This window comes from Mirounga leonina, unplaced genomic scaffold (genome assembly GCF_011800145.1).
Source record: "Mirounga leonina isolate KUSES-001 unplaced genomic scaffold, KU_Mleo_1.0 Mir_151, whole genome shotgun sequence".
Taxonomy (NCBI): Eukaryota; Metazoa; Chordata; class Mammalia; order Carnivora; family Phocidae; genus Mirounga; species Mirounga leonina.
Genome location: NW_023270377.1, coordinates 43,008,805 through 43,025,539, shown reverse-complemented (window position 1 = coordinate 43,025,539; position 16,735 = coordinate 43,008,805). Strand labels below are relative to the sequence as shown.

Sequence of the window (16,735 nt, the reverse complement as noted above, 5' to 3'; positions counted from 1 at the left end):
ATTTCTGGTCCACGGACTAGAGAGCTCTTGAGTAAAACACTGGCATGCTTTACTGAATTTTGTTGGAATTGTCGGTATCCTTGGAGGTCATTATTGTGGCCCGAACTGTGTCCCCCCAGAATGCATATGTTGAAGTCCTAACCCCCAGCACCTCAGAATGGGACTGCATTTGGAGATAGGATCTTTAAAGAAGTAGTTCAGTTAGGCTGACGTCGTTAGCGTAGACTGGGGTCCTTATGAGACAAGGAGACTGGGCCGCAGACACACACAGAGGAAAGACCAGGTGAGGAGGACACAGGGAAGAGATGGCCGTCTACAAGGCAAGGAGAGAGGCCTCAGGAGAAACGAATCCCGCTGATACTTTGATCTCAGACTTCTAGACTCCAGAATTGTGAGAAAATCAATCCTGCTACGTAAGTTCCCCAGTCTGAGGTATTTGTTACGGTAGAACTAGCAAACTAATACTGTCACATAGGCCTAGCTTGATCCCAGTTTAGGTTTCTTTCCCCCTAATCTTGGCAGATGGTTACTTAGCCTTTGGCCGCTTCTAGTGATGTGGAACTTGCTACCTCCCAGGGTAGCCAAGATCTTGTGTCACTTAGGACTCTTTCACTTGAGGAGGCAGAAAACTCAGAGTGGCTTAAGCTAAACAGGGAATGTATTGTCTAACTGAGAAGTCTAGCAAATGGCTGTAGGTGTAGCTTTAACGAGGGCTCCAGTGATGCAATCAGAACCTGAGTTTCTTTATCTCCCAGCTCTGTCTCCTATAGGGTAGGCTTCTCAGGCCTGAGCTGGAGGTTCCAGGCAGGTCCAGGATCAAGTCTAGATGAAAAGAGAGAATGCTGCATTCTCTTAGTTTCTGCTTGCAGCTAAAACAATTTTTGTTGTACTGACTGCTCGCAAGTGGTTAACACAGCCCATTCCCTCTTCAACAGAAATGACCTTTATACATTTGAATGTCCCCTCCTATAGCTTTGCCTCTCCAGTTCTCTCATGCATTTTCCACAGAGCATCTTATCCTAGACTCCCTATTGTTCTTTCCCCTCCTGATTCTGACTCCTTTTTTGTCAGTGATCTCTTAATTGTTACCACTTCCTGCTGTGGTCTGGGCAAAGCCAAGAACAGTGAGACTATTATCTCCTTTTGGTTTGGTCATGATACTCCTTCAGCCTGAATTGTGATGAACTTGTTTAATTCTCTCAAATTTAGCTTAGGGTCAACTAAAACTCTTGAGGCCTTTTTCAAATTAATGGCTATACCAAATGTCAGTGGCTGTTGTCTGGAAATGACAGAATTTGTATTTTATATATACGTCAGGTCATCTCATGGAAAATTTTTAAACAAAAATTTATATGGGGTGTGTGCATATGTGTGTGTTTGGTCATTTGATTGTTACTCAAATGGAAACTATAATAAAACAGCATATTGTGCTTTCCAAGTAATTGGGTTCCATTAATGAAGGTTCTATTTTGTTTTGAACATCCTTATTTTTCTACCTGGAGATATACACAACCTAAGAAAAAGTAGACAGAATAACTAAAGGAACAATACAGAGATGTAAATATGGCCAGGAACCAGCACAGTGACCCAACTGATGGTTTTCATAATTAGACTCTTAGCTTAACAATCATTGGGAGAGGAAATATTTGAAGGCAACAAAATAAAGAATGACTTAAGACCAACAGAGGCTCAGACTTCACTTTCACCTTTTCTTTTTCTAACATAAAAAAAAACCCCATAGGTAAGTGAATAGTCTTTTTCCTCCATTCACTCTTCTGACATACAATACGGTTCTTATGCTCTGTTGTACAAGGACAGAGCATAAGCCAACTACACTTGCTTAATGGTAGAAGCTTAGCAGCCTGGTGTCTCTATTGGTGATCCCCTTGGCTGTGCTGTGGTTGACATGGGAGTGCCACTGACTCTTTGAGCTTTGTGGCATGGATGCCACCTCTTACCCTTCTAGTGAGATAGGCCTGTGGGTACCCAAGAACCCTGTTACCGCTTGTGCATGTGTGTTGAAGATCCACTGCCTGATGCCTCAGGATGCCCCAAATAAACCACAGACAGCTGTTCATTGGAACTACTGCTTGTTCATATAAATGACTAAATATGTATCTTCAACCATAGCCTATTAACATTAATCACAAATGGTGCCAAATATGGGCATCCATTTTCTTAATCATCCTTATTCTAGGTCTTTTTTATAGGCCAATTCATTCTTTCACATACCTATCTCATATATATATATATATATATATATATACACACACACACACACACACAGACACACACACATATTCTGATGAACCAAGTGTGTGTATACGGATACATATATATATGTATACGTATACACACACACAAAATTATAAGCATAATACGTGCATAGTTCATATCTTGTTCACCACCATATCCTTGGCACTTAGCACAAGTGTATTCAATAAATATTTGTTGAGTGATGTTCTATGTATTCATATTTTCCCTCTAGTTGATGAATATTTATTGGGTGCCTGTTGTGTGCCAAGCACTGGGAATCAAATCCAGCCAACATTACATGAAATTGACCTTACCCTACACAGAGCATACAAGACTGGAGGACAGAGAGCTGGGCAGAGCACTGTGCCAAATAGGCTACAGGAAAGATGTTTTATAATGGAATCTTGTTTCTATTAGAAGCTTTGATTCAAAGGTTCCCATTGTGTTACATATACTTTTTGATGAACCAAGTGGTCCTTGAAGCAAATAAGCACTTTTCTTAAGAGTGTCTCTACAGACTGCCATTTCCTTTGTTTAGAAAGAATACAATAATGGCAGTGCTGATTATTTCATGTGCTTTTCTTAACTATTTGTATGTCTATATGGTTTACTCACACCTGATCTCATAATAAGTTCAAAAGATAGAAATAATATTGAATACTAGCTAGGATTATTTTTAAGCCAAAATAGAGAACCAGATAATGATCCCTTCAGGTTGGAGAACTATTGGTCAAACATCATACATCATTTACTGTGTTTATAGCTACATGAAACATAGTGACTGACCTCTGTTCATTCTTTAAGAAAGTAGATACATGCATGGGAAAAAATTCAAAAATTCAAAAAATTCAATTCATACAAGATATCCAGTAAAGTCTCTCTCCCACCCCTGAGACACAGTTTCCCAGTCCTCCTCCCTAGAGACAGTCAGTGTCATGAGGTTTTAGTGTATCTTTCCAGAGATATTCTGTTCACATGTAAGTGCATACACATATGTGCAACTCTCCTTCTCTGACATAAATATTAGAATGCTGTACTCACTATTCTGTAGTGATTTCTGGCTTGCTTTAGATGGCAGCATCAAGGAGTTAGTGGTTGGTAGATTGATGATAAAACGTAACACATTCGAATTTAAATATTTTAAAACAAAAATATAAAAGCATTTGATAAACTTCTGATATAGGGTCAGACTTTTTTCTTTGAAAACAATTTTGCTGATTGGTGTTAAACCAAATGTATAATCTATGATTTCTATCAGTTCTGGTTTCCTTAATGTGGAACACGAACTTAAAGATACTTTCAAAACAACCTCAGAGCTGAATTCTTTTAATTTTTCATTGTTTTAACCCAGATTTTTTATAGTTGTCATTCCTATGTCTAATTTGACAGTTTTTTCACCTTTTATATCTCCATTGCCATATGAATATCAAAAAATACATAACTGCTCAGCAAAGGAAGCAACCAACAAAACTAAAAGACAACATACTGAATGGGAGAAGATATTTGTAAACGACATATCCAATAAAGGGTTAGTATCCAAAATATATAAAGAACTTATACACTCCAACACCAAAAAATCACATAATCCAATCAAGAAATGGGCAGAAGACATGATCAGACACTTGTCCAAAGAAGACATCCAAATGGCCAACAGACACATGAAAAGATGTTCAACATCACTCATCATCAGGGAAATGCAAATCAAAACCACAGTGAGATATCACCTCACACTTGTCAGAATGGCTAAAATCAAAAACTCAAGAAACAACAAATGTTGGTAGGGATGTGGAGAAAAAGGAACCCTTGCGTACTGTTGGTGGGAATGCAAACTGGTGCAGCCACTGTGGAAAATAGTATGGAGTTTCCTCAAAAAGTTAAAAATAGAACTACCCTACAATCCCGCAAGAGAAACAGTGCTTCTTTTTGCTGTCCTATTTTATTTACATAAGATTACATTAAATTGTGTTACTATAGGTTCATTGAGCACTTGAGCAAGGCAAGCTCCTTTTGAGTACAGAGATAAAGACATCTTCCTAGTTTCCCAGGAACTCACAATCTTCTGTGTGCAAGGTGTAGACTGTGACAAATAGTCTAATGGAAACAAATAGGCTAATAGTATAACGGAAGAACAGGAAGAGATAGGATCAATTGTTCCTAGAGACATTTGGAGACATTTCTTGGAAGGGATGATCCCTTTCAAGAATGGACTCTTACAATCACAGATGCCAGTGCCCAAAGTTGTGTCAAGGACAGGTATGTTATCAGCTCTGGCACTTCTAGGTAAGTACTTGGTCTGAGCATGAGGTGTGGGAGCTCCTGCCACATGTTGTTCAGGTCACTGACTGTGGCCACATCTCCTTCCCTCTATGTGGTTGCTTTTTCTACCACTGGGGCATGAGAAGAGTATACCATGATGGTGGCTTGGGTCACTTCCTTAGAGTGGGAATTCTAAAAAATGCCAGCGATGATCCTTTCAAACCAGTGAGCCATGGGAATGGAACACAGGATGGCAGGAAAGGACACGGAGAGAACAAGAAGAGGGAGAGAGGACAGGAGATTGCAGATAGTGATGATAAAAACCTACTCTGCTAGACAGGGGCAGAGAAATCCTGGCAGGACATCCACTGTAATGTTAATGGAGGTTGGTTGCGAAGAGGGAGATGGATATGAGAAAACATGGGTTTTCTAGACTGACATTTAACTCTTTGAAGGCTTAAACCTTATATTTTAATTATTTTCTAAAGAGCTTGGATATATTTTTTCCTACCTTTTTTAAAATTAATGACTATAGGAAACCTCATCTTCTTAAGGTCATCAGTATAAATTGGTGGTTATGCCTGAAATAAGCTTCATTCTTGGGGAGGAGGGCATTGCTTACATTCAAACGCTTACATTAAGCTCCAAAATCTTGACTTATTAGCAGCTGATGTCTGCCTGGTTTAGAAAGACATCTGTAACAATATCTGAAGGAGTCTTTTTTACTCACAAGTTTATATAGACTATAAAAGGATGATCTAGGAATAATGGAACCCAATTTAGGGGTGAGACCATATACTGTTTACCAAACAGAAAATATACTGTTTATCATACATGAGCAGACTATAGACTCTGCTCCAACTATCTCGTATAAATGACCAATTCTGTCTCACTAGGAACTGCTAAAAACTCCAGCCAGATGTAGCTGAGGAAATTGTCCAAGTGGTTTATAACCTGTTCAAAATGTTTTCTGAATCTTAGCTTGTTGCTAGTCTATCTTCATCTCCCACTGGGCCCTTGAGCAACACTTTCTGTGCATTGGAATGCGTGCATCTTTGTGTGCAGGCTTGTAACACAGGTAGCATAGAATTTTCAGTCTATCTGCAAATACTCCACTTCTGATTGCTAAAAACAATCCTCATCCAGGGTATTTTGTTTTTATTTAGTGGTTTTTCCTTTTTGAGGAGGTTTTAGGTCTCTCTGGTAGAGGCTTTGTAAATGCTTGCTGCCAATTCATTTGGCTGAGAATGGGATCCCTTTGTGTGGTATTGCTTTTTTGTCTCTCAGATCTGAGTATTGTTTGATAATCCTGCGGTGGGTCGTTTCTTTGAGGCTCATAGCCTGTGTTGTCTCTGGAATAAAGACTAATTTCCAGATTGGATCTGGACTGGAGAAGTTCACTCATCTCTTCATAAATCCTTAGACTTTGATTCTCCTTATATCTTTCAGACACCCTGTCTACAAACACTTGAGGTTTATGGTTAACATACATGGTATCTTAATAATGTTTACTGAGCAAAATTCATGTTCATTGTGGTTTAGAGAGACTTTCAGGGGGTATTCAGTCACATTATAGATGGGTTAAAACTGGAAAGTAGGGCATCATAACTAATCTACACTTTGTAAGGAATTGCAGAATGGATCACAGTTATAACTATATCTTGAATACTGTGTCTGAAAAAAAAAGTACCAGTTTTATTATAAGATAACCACCAATTTGTCCTGCCAATACCGTGAATTGTGGTTACATAAGAAATTAGAATGTCATAAGCACTTTTTCTTCCCCTTTTATATTTTGCTCAAATACAGAATCAAGGTATTTGACAGGTGATTTGGGTTTTCCATGGTGTAGTTCTTTTCTGCTAAATCATTTGCTTCTTACCAATTGTGTTCCTCCTCTTTATAGGTAAGTTCACTTATACCAACAACCTATTCTAAAATTGCCTTTATTTGTTGCCTAATTTTATACTTACTTCCTGTTGTGATATAGGAAAGCGATGATGTTGTCTCCGAACTTCTTTATTTTAGGTGTTCAATAGGTATCTGTATCTCACTGAGAAGCATTTTTCACCCTATTGTTCTGTATTTCCAGACCTCTCTGTGCTCAAGAATACTCTAGGCCTCTGAACATGTGCTCTATATTCAGTATAAACAATTCGATTGTCCAGAAGATGATCAGTAAAACGTTCCAAATTTCTTTTTATTAGCAAATCCCTAATTTCATGAGTGTGCATGAATTCATTTGCTAGGGCTGCAATAACAAAGCACCACAGACTGGATGGCTTAAAAAACCAGAAACTTATTTCCTCACAGTTCTGGAAGCCAAAAGTCCAAGATCAAGGTGTCAGCAGATTGTATTTCTTCTGAGGGAATCTCCTCCTTGGCTTGTCTTCTTCCAGTGTCTTTACCTGGTCTTCTCTCTGTGTCTGTCTCTGACCTGTTCCCTTTCTTCTTGCCAGGACACCAGTCATACTGGATTAGGACCTGCCCATCCCATCCGACATCATTTTACCTTAATTACCTCTTTACAGGCCCTATCTCTATACATAGTCACACTCCAGGGTACCGGGGGTTAGGACTTAGGACTTCAACGTAGGAATTTCACAGGGACACAATTCAGCCCGTAATGGTGAATAGTATCTCAGTTTAAATATCGCATTCAGGTATTAAAGAGATTCTTAGGTTGCTGAAACACTTTTAAGTGACTATTTAATAAATACATACCTACTCCTTTCCCTTTTCATAGATCAAAATGTTGCCTTCCTTTCTGCTCCCAAGTTTACCCTTGCTGATTTCTTGTAAGCCACTGGCTGCCCCAGAATGGTTGGCGAGGAAGAAATGCTAGTGCTCCTTTCTCTTTTGTCAGAAAACAAAAGGGGACTCGGATACCTTTCTTTAAGATGATGATGATGATGATGCGATTTTCTGAGTGCTATTTGGGTGATTCGCTGTATTGCATTTCTCACAACAAGCCTGCACCATACATGTTATTATCTCCGCTTGATACAGGAAGAAACTGAGTAACTTGCCCTGGATACCTCTTGTTTCCCTTTTCTCCTGTAAAGCATCTGTTTGGTCCTATCAATTGTGAGATGAGAAATGTGGGACAGAGGCGAAAGATATCAAGCTGATAGCCACCTGGCTTCTTGGTGGCAATCTGAGACCTAAGGGTCCCAGAAGTTATAGACTCCAGTGACTGAATTCCACATGGTAGAGGTTTGAAGGCAAAGCACAATCAACCTGTTAAACTGGGCTGATTGTCTTTGGGTTACTTTTAGGCTAGGACCTGTGGATTATGGTCTGCATTGAACAACAGCTGTCAGGGTAACTGATTCAGAGGTGGTCTCACAAGAAGGGTTCAGGAGATGCAATATGAACACAAGGAAGAGGTATTATCAAAATTTTTTGTAATGGAATTATGGGAAAGTATTAGTGGGAGCTGCTTAGAGTGAGCTAGACCAGTGGTTTTTCACCCTGGCTTAGTATCTGAATAAACCATAGAGATCTTTATCGAGACTAGCATGGGCCTGGACATCTGTTGTTTTTAATAGTTACCAGAGTAAATCTGACATATAGCCAAAGTTAACAAGAACTAATGAGCTAGATCAAGGGTTAGCAACCTACGGCCCATGGGCCAAATCTGGCCTGCTACCTGTTTTTATATGTACCAGAACTAAGAATGGTGTCTATACTTTTAGGGGGTTGAAAAAAAATCAAATAATAATAATATTTTGTGATGCATAAAAATTACAGTTGACCCTTGAACAACATGGGTTTGAACTATGAGGGTCCACTAATAGATTTTTTTTTCAATAAATACAGTACAGTACTGCAAATGTATTTTCCTTATGTTTTTCTTTTTTTTTTAAAGATTTCATTTATTCATTTATTAGAGAGAGCACAAGTAGGCAGAGTGGCAGGCAGAGGGAGAGGGAGAAACAGGCTCCCCACAGGCTCCCCACTGAGCCCCCAATGCGGGGGGGTCGACTCTATCCCTGGGATCATGACCTGAGCTGAAGGCAGCCACTCAATCAACTGAGCCACCAAGGCACCCCCTTTATGTTTTTCTTAATAACATTTTTTCTCTATCTTATTTTAATAATACAGTATATAATACATATAACATATAAAATATGTGTTAATTGACTGTTAATGTTATTGGTAAGTCAATAGTAGACTACTTGTAGTTAAGTTCTGCGGGAAGTCAAAAGTTATATGTGGATTTTCTACTGTGCAGGGGGCCAGCACCCCTAACCCCTGCATTGTTCAGAGGTCAACTGTCTATGAAATTTAAATTTCACTGTTCATAATTCAAATTTTATTGGCACACAGCCATCCATGCTCATTCATATACATATTGTCTGTGGTTGCTTTCATACTATAATGGCAAGGTTGAGGAGGTGCAAGAGACATACAAAGCCTAAACTACTTATGGTATGGCCCTTTATAGGAAATGTTTACTGACCCCTGAGTTAGGCTATATCAAGGACATTAACAGAGCTAGATTAGAACTTAAAAAGAAGGCATAGATTTGTGTAACTTGTATATTTGTGTAGTATATTTTGCACTTTAATTTCCTATGGGCTTTTTTTGTTGCTGTTGTTTTCTAGCAGAGGGACCCTGGTTGATGGATCTGTAGCTAGTTTGTTCAGGAAATTTTTTACCAACAGGATTGGAACATATACTTTTTTCCACAAAACATACCAGTACAAAGAACATAATGTCCACAGAATATGATAACCCAGAACTTTTCAATACTGAAGATCTCCTAAATCCCTTTTAATATCCATTTCCTATCCCATCTCTGCCCCTCAAGCCTTTTTTTGTCTTTCTCCCATCCTTCTATTCCATATTTGCAGTTAATACCAGCTGGATGCCTCAAAGCTTTCCTTTCCTTGATTCAAGGTTGGGAAAAGAGGACAGTGTTTACTGGAATGATTTTAATATAAAAATGTAGTTGATCAAGATTAGGAAAATGCCACTGACTGTCCTATTGGCTTATTTCTTTTACCTTTGAGTTTTCATCCACTTGAATTGAGAAAAAAAAAAAAAAAAGAAAAGCATTATGCTTAGGAAGATTAACAGAAAATGGAAAACAAACTAGAAAGAGAAATCGCTACCATCCTGTTGTGTTTTGCATAAAGCAGCAGCCACCATTTGCTTCCAAACCAGCTCATCCAGTTCAGAATGAGAGAATGTAACCCTATGCTTGGATGCACCACTTAAGGTCTTTATTTTTTTCTCATAATTTTGGTGGTGGTGTTTGTGAGGGGGAAAGCGATGTTGATATATATTTATTAGTTTGGTCAGCATATGATATCATGGATTTATTTTTTAAATAATGAAGATGTATCAGTTGAACTGATAGGAAAAAGTATTTGATTTCCAAATAGTTTATTATTCATCATTGGATGATAGTTTTTGATGACCTTGAGAGTCTCCTTATAAAACTCCTTGGTGTCTTGGGTATTGCATGCGAGAGCACGTTCATAATCATGTTCTCATCTTTATCCTGTCCTTCCCCCGTCATAGTGAAGTAGCTATAATCCCAGGCGTATTTACCCTACAGCCACCTGGAAGGAAGCCTGTAATGTCATTACAGATGGCAGTATGCCCAGACTGTCTTAAAAAAGCATTGGCTGTGCTAATTAAGTTTCAGGAAGGGTGATGTTCGCTTTTATATTAACAAGGGTTTTGAAAAGACTGAGGACAGATATGTTAGAAGCAGTTTTCTTATTCCTAAGAGTTCATGGTTAAATTTAGTTGTCCTTTAGCTTCCCGACTCCTAATTTTGAACACTGCTGGGTAATGGATGGTTTGGACAGGGGAAAATGTACTTAATATTTGCACGTTTTATGTCTCATACAGGGCCTCAACTTATTTCCCTTTGTTTGTTTTTTTAAGGGTTCTTTACATTGGTCTGGCCTGCAATACAGCTCGCTATATTTATATTTCCTACCTGGAAAATGCCTGGACTGTTCTCCCCATGGAAGTTCTTCAAGGTAAGTTAACAGCTGGAATGAATTATTTTTCTACCTGACTAAGCTATGACTGTAAAAGTTTAGTGGCCTTGAGCATCTGACTCTGAAAGGAAGGGCAGACCTATTGTTTTATATGATTTTGAAGTGGTTGTTAGGGAAGAGGTGACATCAGGGGGTTGGTTCGTCAGTTACTCTGAGTCTTCTGTGTTTGTTGAGTCAAACAAAGCTGAATTTGTCTTACACCCTTGTGATTTAACAAAAAAGGAACTCTGGAATAAACTCTATGTACAGTTGTTAAGTGTATACATCCAAAGGTAGTTTTAAGTATAAAAGGATTTATCTTTTAAAGACTTCAGTGTTTTGGTGTTTGTAGGTTAACTGTACATATTGAAAAAAAAGGTTGTCGTAATTATTTTGTTTCTTCAGTTTCTTTTATCACATCTAGTGATTTACAACTAAAGCTTTATAGTCAAGCTGTTATTTTCCCATGAACGTTTTAAATCTTTGCTCAAATATCCTGACCAGAGTTCTCTTTGCTTCACTGGACTGTTTCCCTTCAACAGATAACTTCAGAAAAAAATTTCTAGGAAGCTCTTGCCATGTGGCTTAGGAGCAATAAAAACTTGGATTTCTATACAAAGCTCATTGCCATATTAGCTCATATAATCTAGACTATATACTGAAGACCCTTGTTAACTGCTTGGTTGAACCATTTGATGGTTGGCATGATGATTAAAATAAAGGTTTAGGACAACATTATCAGAGTTGAGGTCTTCTGGGATGGCCCAGGCTCCTAAATCAGTAATTGTACTAAATAGTCTGTGATTATATACAATTTCATTAGCTTTATAGACTGCCATTATCATTTTCCCTAAACCTGAGGATAGAAACTGAAGAAACAAAACAATGAACATAATTTCTCATCATGATATCTAAGAGGAAAGACTCATTATTGTACATCTAAACAAAATGTACAAAATGCAAGCTCATTCATCAAATCCCATTGTGGCAATGAAAAAAAAACCCATCCCTCTTGAAAGGAGATAATTTTTATTCACATTATAAAATTAAAATATATACATACTCTAAAGGTGCTCTTCTCAGGCCTGATGCAATGGTATAATTGGTGAAAGGAGATTTTGTTTAAAATAGAAAATGGAAATTTGGTCTTATAATAAATGGTTGTTTATAATAATTAGAAGGACATTATACTAATATATGCATATATATTTTTTCTCCTTTTAATTTAATATGAATTAGATGGAAAAGGACATAAATGACTCAAGAGAGCAAGAGAGAAGCTTTTTACATGAAATGGTTAAAGGAACAACAAAGGAATTTTATAAGAGGAAAAAAAATAAATGCTGTTATGAATCAAAAAACTTTTTTCCTGTTAATTTATCCAAGATAAATTAAATAGCTACAAGAGTCAGGCAGCATGCTGGGAATGTCATAAATGCAATAAAATGTAATAAAAAATAATATATTAATTTAGGCCCCAAGGCCCCACCATCTGTTGTGGAAGCTGGATGTGTAAACACATAATTACTACAGTGTATTAGATGGAATCAGAAAAATGTGCCAGGTAACACAGAAGAAGCTCCTTGGAAGGAGTAGGGGATGGAATGATAAAGATATTATTGAAAGATGCCCCCCAGAAAATCACATATGAGCTGGATTTTGAAGGGTGCATAGGAATCCACTATGGCATACAGAAAATGCCAGAAAGCCATGTGCCCAAGCTAAGAAGTAGAAAGCAGAGTGGCAACTTCAGGGAAACAAAGTGTATGCCGTGGCATTAGTTAAATATTTATGGATACCTCAGGGCGATTATCCCAGCATTTAGGGAGCTGGCCATGTTTGAAATCCAAACAGGCATTCTGCTTCCCGTGGCAGGCTACAATTTATACCTCTGTGGTTCATTTTATTTTCCCCTGTGCCAGTAGAAACCTAGTTACTGATCTGAAGCAAGTAAGAAAGGGTATCTGTAAATACATAGAGACTCCTTGTCTCATAGAGGACTCTGAACACTTCTAAGAGCTCTTTGTGTCTGAGACTGGAGGAGACAGTCTCATTCCCTGGCAGAAGTGAGTGCTTAGTATGTTTTGGTTGTATAACAAAAACAAAATCCCTTGCCTTTGTTAGACCCATACCCACCCCACAGAAAATAGTGGATCACCCACGTCGAATAAATCCTGCATCACAGAAATACACTTCTGACTGAAGAGGTTTGTTTTGCCAGTCTGGATTCTTCTACCTTTACACATATTGTCCAAATGACTTTAAAGTCTTTGTGCTTAAGGCAGCTCTACTTAGGATATGGTAAAGACAAGGAACAATGATGACAAAACACTGATTTAATTATGGGACAATCCCATTGTCATGATATAGATGCTCCTTAATTCCTTGACTGGAATTGTTACTGATGATTACCAAAGACCTAGTCTCAATGGGGTGGTGGCTAGGAAGTCAGATTTTGGCTCTCTTCATTGATGATCTTGACACTGAATAGTCTGCACTTCCATTCTTTGATTCCCAAACAGTGCCACACCAGTCTTCTTAAAAAAATAGAGGTGAGTCTATCTCTTCATCCTGTTACCCCTTGTCTCTTCCCCAAAACACCACAAGAACTAGTATCACCTGGTGGGCAACTGAAGGGGAGGAGACAAGGGATGCACTTTACTCCCTATCTTCCACTGCCCATCTCTTCCTCTTTTGGGTTATATGTAACTAACAGAGGAGGATTCCTTGTTATCCTTCATTCCTTGGAGCTTTTGATCATCATCTCAGCATTTGTCTCCTTAGGTCATGTTGGTAATAACTAGCAGATGAGATGGGGATGAAGTAAATTTCCTCCTCTCTAGGCCCCTAGTAAGGAGGCTCTGCAGGTATCCATTTGGGGATCAAGGTAAGACTACTAGATACTGTTGGGAATTGTGAGGATGTTTCTTCCCCATGATCTTTCTCATATTTAGTGGCCAGTATTCTTGCAAGCTTATCCTGTTAGCAGTCTTGGCTACCATCTGTAGCAAACACGTTGTTCTGTAGGCAACTGGCAGCGCCATATACAGAAGCAGGACATATTTCCTGCCCATAAGGAGGCTGCAATTTATTTTAAAAAGAGACAGTGAGTCTAAGTCCCAAAAGCATTGCTAGGTGGAGTAGAGGGGGTGTGAGTTTATATTTATTTCTCAAGATCTGTTTTTAAAAACCATAGGAATTTTCTCTCTTGCTTTTGTACAAGAAGCATTTAAACATTCGTGATTGTGATGACGTATATATACTTTACTGTATATATAACAAATCAAACCCAGATTTGTTATGCTCCTTCCTATGCAGGTATTGGTTGTGAATACTTAGAAACTTTGAGATGAATGTGATCAAAATTATTCTTGCTATTAAAATGCATTTAAGGAAATTAGGCCCAGCCCAGGGCTGCTGTAACTAAAGAGGTCCTTTTAAGGTACTTGGCTGAATGGTCCGAGCACTGAAGGGTGAAGATGAGGTCTATGTCAGGTCCTTCTCTGCAGAAAGCTCAATCAGTGGGAGCTGGGTTAAGATTTTGATGAAAGATGGTTTTTTAAGTGTCACCAGTAGGAGGGCTTGAACTGGTATTTATGAAGCTTTGCTTTTTATTTAGTATGCCTATTCAGCAAGTAAGAACCATGTTTTCCCTCTCCTTGTGTTCTGGAAGATCATAAAGACATTATGAAAGGGTTACTATGCAGTCCTCTTCTGACAGTGGAAATCTTAGACGTGATTCCAATCTGTTAGTATCCATATTGGAAATTTTCCGTCCGGCTTAACCCTTGAAACACAAGTAGCTTGCCACATGAATATGCAGGATAGACAAATGCTCTAGGTTTAGCATTTCAGTTGATAAACTGGTGTATAAAAGTTACTGCTGCTACTATTAAGATCATGTTTTAATCAGAATAGTGTTATAAATTGTAATAGAGCAGTTTTATTCTTTGTCACTCCCTTGGTTTCCTTACAGTTAGTTACTAAAGATTCTTACATAACGTTTTCTTCAAAACAGGCACGATTTTGTCCATTTAAAATTCACTTTAAATGTCTCTGCTTCAAGAATCCTGTTCTGGCAGTGGCATCTCACACTTAGCTCTTCCTTTTCTGAACTGTTCTCAGATTTATGGACTGTTATACAGTTTAGCACTTAATTGCTACCCAAATATTTTACAAATACTAGTTTTACTTCCTTAGTTTTAACTCTTAAATGCAAAGACCATGCTTATGCTTTTTGAATTCTCCAAAGAAATATGCATATAGGAAGAGACACTTTAATTGCTTATTATTTGATTTTATAGTTTCCTGCAAAATGTACTGTAATTATATTTTCTAAATTTTAAAGCTCTTGAATAATACAGAAAGTTCTATCTCAAAAATTTATAAATATGTAAAGAAAAATTGAAAACTAAATTTAAAAGCTGAACCTTCAATATTAACTTTCTTCCTAGGATACCATCCTTTCTCCACTGCACATCTATAAAACATCAGTGTGTTTTTTAATCATTTACTTATGTTCCCACCTCATTCTATAAATTATTTAAGACAACTTACCGAAATACACAATAATCTACAAACTATTAAGCGCTTAGGCTTGAATTAGACTGTCTTGTATTCTGGCTTCCCCACCTATAAACTGGGTGTTTGGGGGCAAGATACTTAGTCTCGCTAAGCCTTAGATTCTTATGCTATAGAATAGACTAATATGAGTATTAAATAATCCATGCAAAGTATTTAGAATATTAGCTGACACATAGTTAGCCTTCAATAAATGTTAGATAATATAACAAAGTAAAATTTAAAATTATAAATAAATAAAAGTCAGGACCAAGGGAAATGTAATTTAAAAGATTCGACTCTACAAGATTAAATTGCAGTTATGCATTAAAACCTGGCCATAAATGACTAGTCAGTGAACACTGTTGTTAAAGTTATCTTTGGGAAGTGAAATTTTTACTGTCTGATATGACAGCAGTTCTCATGTGAGGCTTGATATGGGGAAACACTGAGCACGTAGCATACATTGTTGGCAAGTCTTGACATTAAACACAGTCAGCTTGAGTGGTAGTCTCCTAGAACTTCTCTTAAGGTATGCTGGGGGCACGATGCCAGCATGTAAAATTCACAAGGGCCTGTAAAACACTGTTGTATCAGTTACATACTTTTTTTTTTTTAACTTGTAAAGTGAAGTTAAGAAACTTACAGAAGCTTCATTTCCTCTGTTCATTTTTCCTCATACATAGGATTTGGAACTTCTCTCCAACCTTTCCCAGAGCACCTTTTATCTCCAAATGCCTTCTTCCTCATACCCCAACATGTGGACCACTGCCTGCTTAGTTTCAACATTCTTTTGCTCAGCTGCCAATGTGTGTCAAGGCGCTGGGTATGTTTGTTCTCAAGGAGCTGTTTCTCTTTCAGATAAATCCTGGCCCTTTTCACCCACTAGACTGTAAACTCCATGGTGGTTTAAGATGTGTTTTGTACATTATCGTATCCTCAAAGCAGAGCAGGGGCTCTGGCACAGTTTAGGTGCTCATTAAGTCCCACTGAATGAATGCATGGTGATTCTTGCAGTGCTATACGTTGGTGGATATGGGAGCTTTGGTTTTTAACAATAATTGTTGCATGCCTTATATAAAGTTTCTTTCATGCAACACACAGATGCTTCATGCAGGTGGCTGCTAGGTCCACTGTTCTTTGTAGGGTTCTCTGCTATTTTTGGAAGGTCTATTGCTGTTGGTGGCCCTGACTCTGGCAGAGACACTGGGCTTGCTGTTTATCTGAGGTTTCCTTTTCTTCATGGACACATAGTTGGACTCTATTTCCCAGTCTCCCTTGCAGTTAGGTATGACCATTTGGCTAATTCTTTTCAGTGGAATGTGAGCAGAAATGATGTGTGTCACTTCTAAACGCAGACCATAAAATTTTCCATGTGCCATCCTCTCCTCCCCACTCTGCCAGCTGGATATTGGTACCCAAGGTAACCAGGTGCTGAAGATGGCAGAGTCTCTGCAGCCTGGATCCCTGAATGATGACCCATGCCCACTGGACTTCATATGATGTATGAAACCACTGAGAGTCCAAGGTTGATCTGTTACAACAGCTATCATTACCTTAACCAATACAGACTCTGCTTATTGTGAGCCCAGTGGAGTTTTCTTTCTTTCTTTTTTTTTTTTTTTTTAAGAAAGAACAGTCTCTTTTCACTAGGTTGATCT

At 38.1% G+C, this 16,735-nt stretch overlaps 1 protein-coding gene across 5 annotated transcripts in view; it reads left to right on the top strand.

Annotated features, from left to right (window-relative positions):
• MFSD6 (major facilitator superfamily domain containing 6) overlaps positions 1 to 16,735 on the top strand; it is a 68,881-nt gene that overhangs the window by 39,410 nt on the left and 12,736 nt on the right. For 4 of the 5 annotated variants that reach the window (XM_035007513.1, XM_035007512.1, XM_035007510.1 and 1 more), the window contains one exon: positions 10,417 to 10,514. In XM_035007513.1, the coding sequence (XP_034863404.1) occupies positions 10,417 to 10,514 (98 nt within the window). Of the gene's footprint in view, positions 1 to 9,811; positions 10,318 to 10,416; positions 10,515 to 16,735 lie in introns of those variants that run through there. The other variant, XM_035007514.1, reaches the window with a different exon arrangement.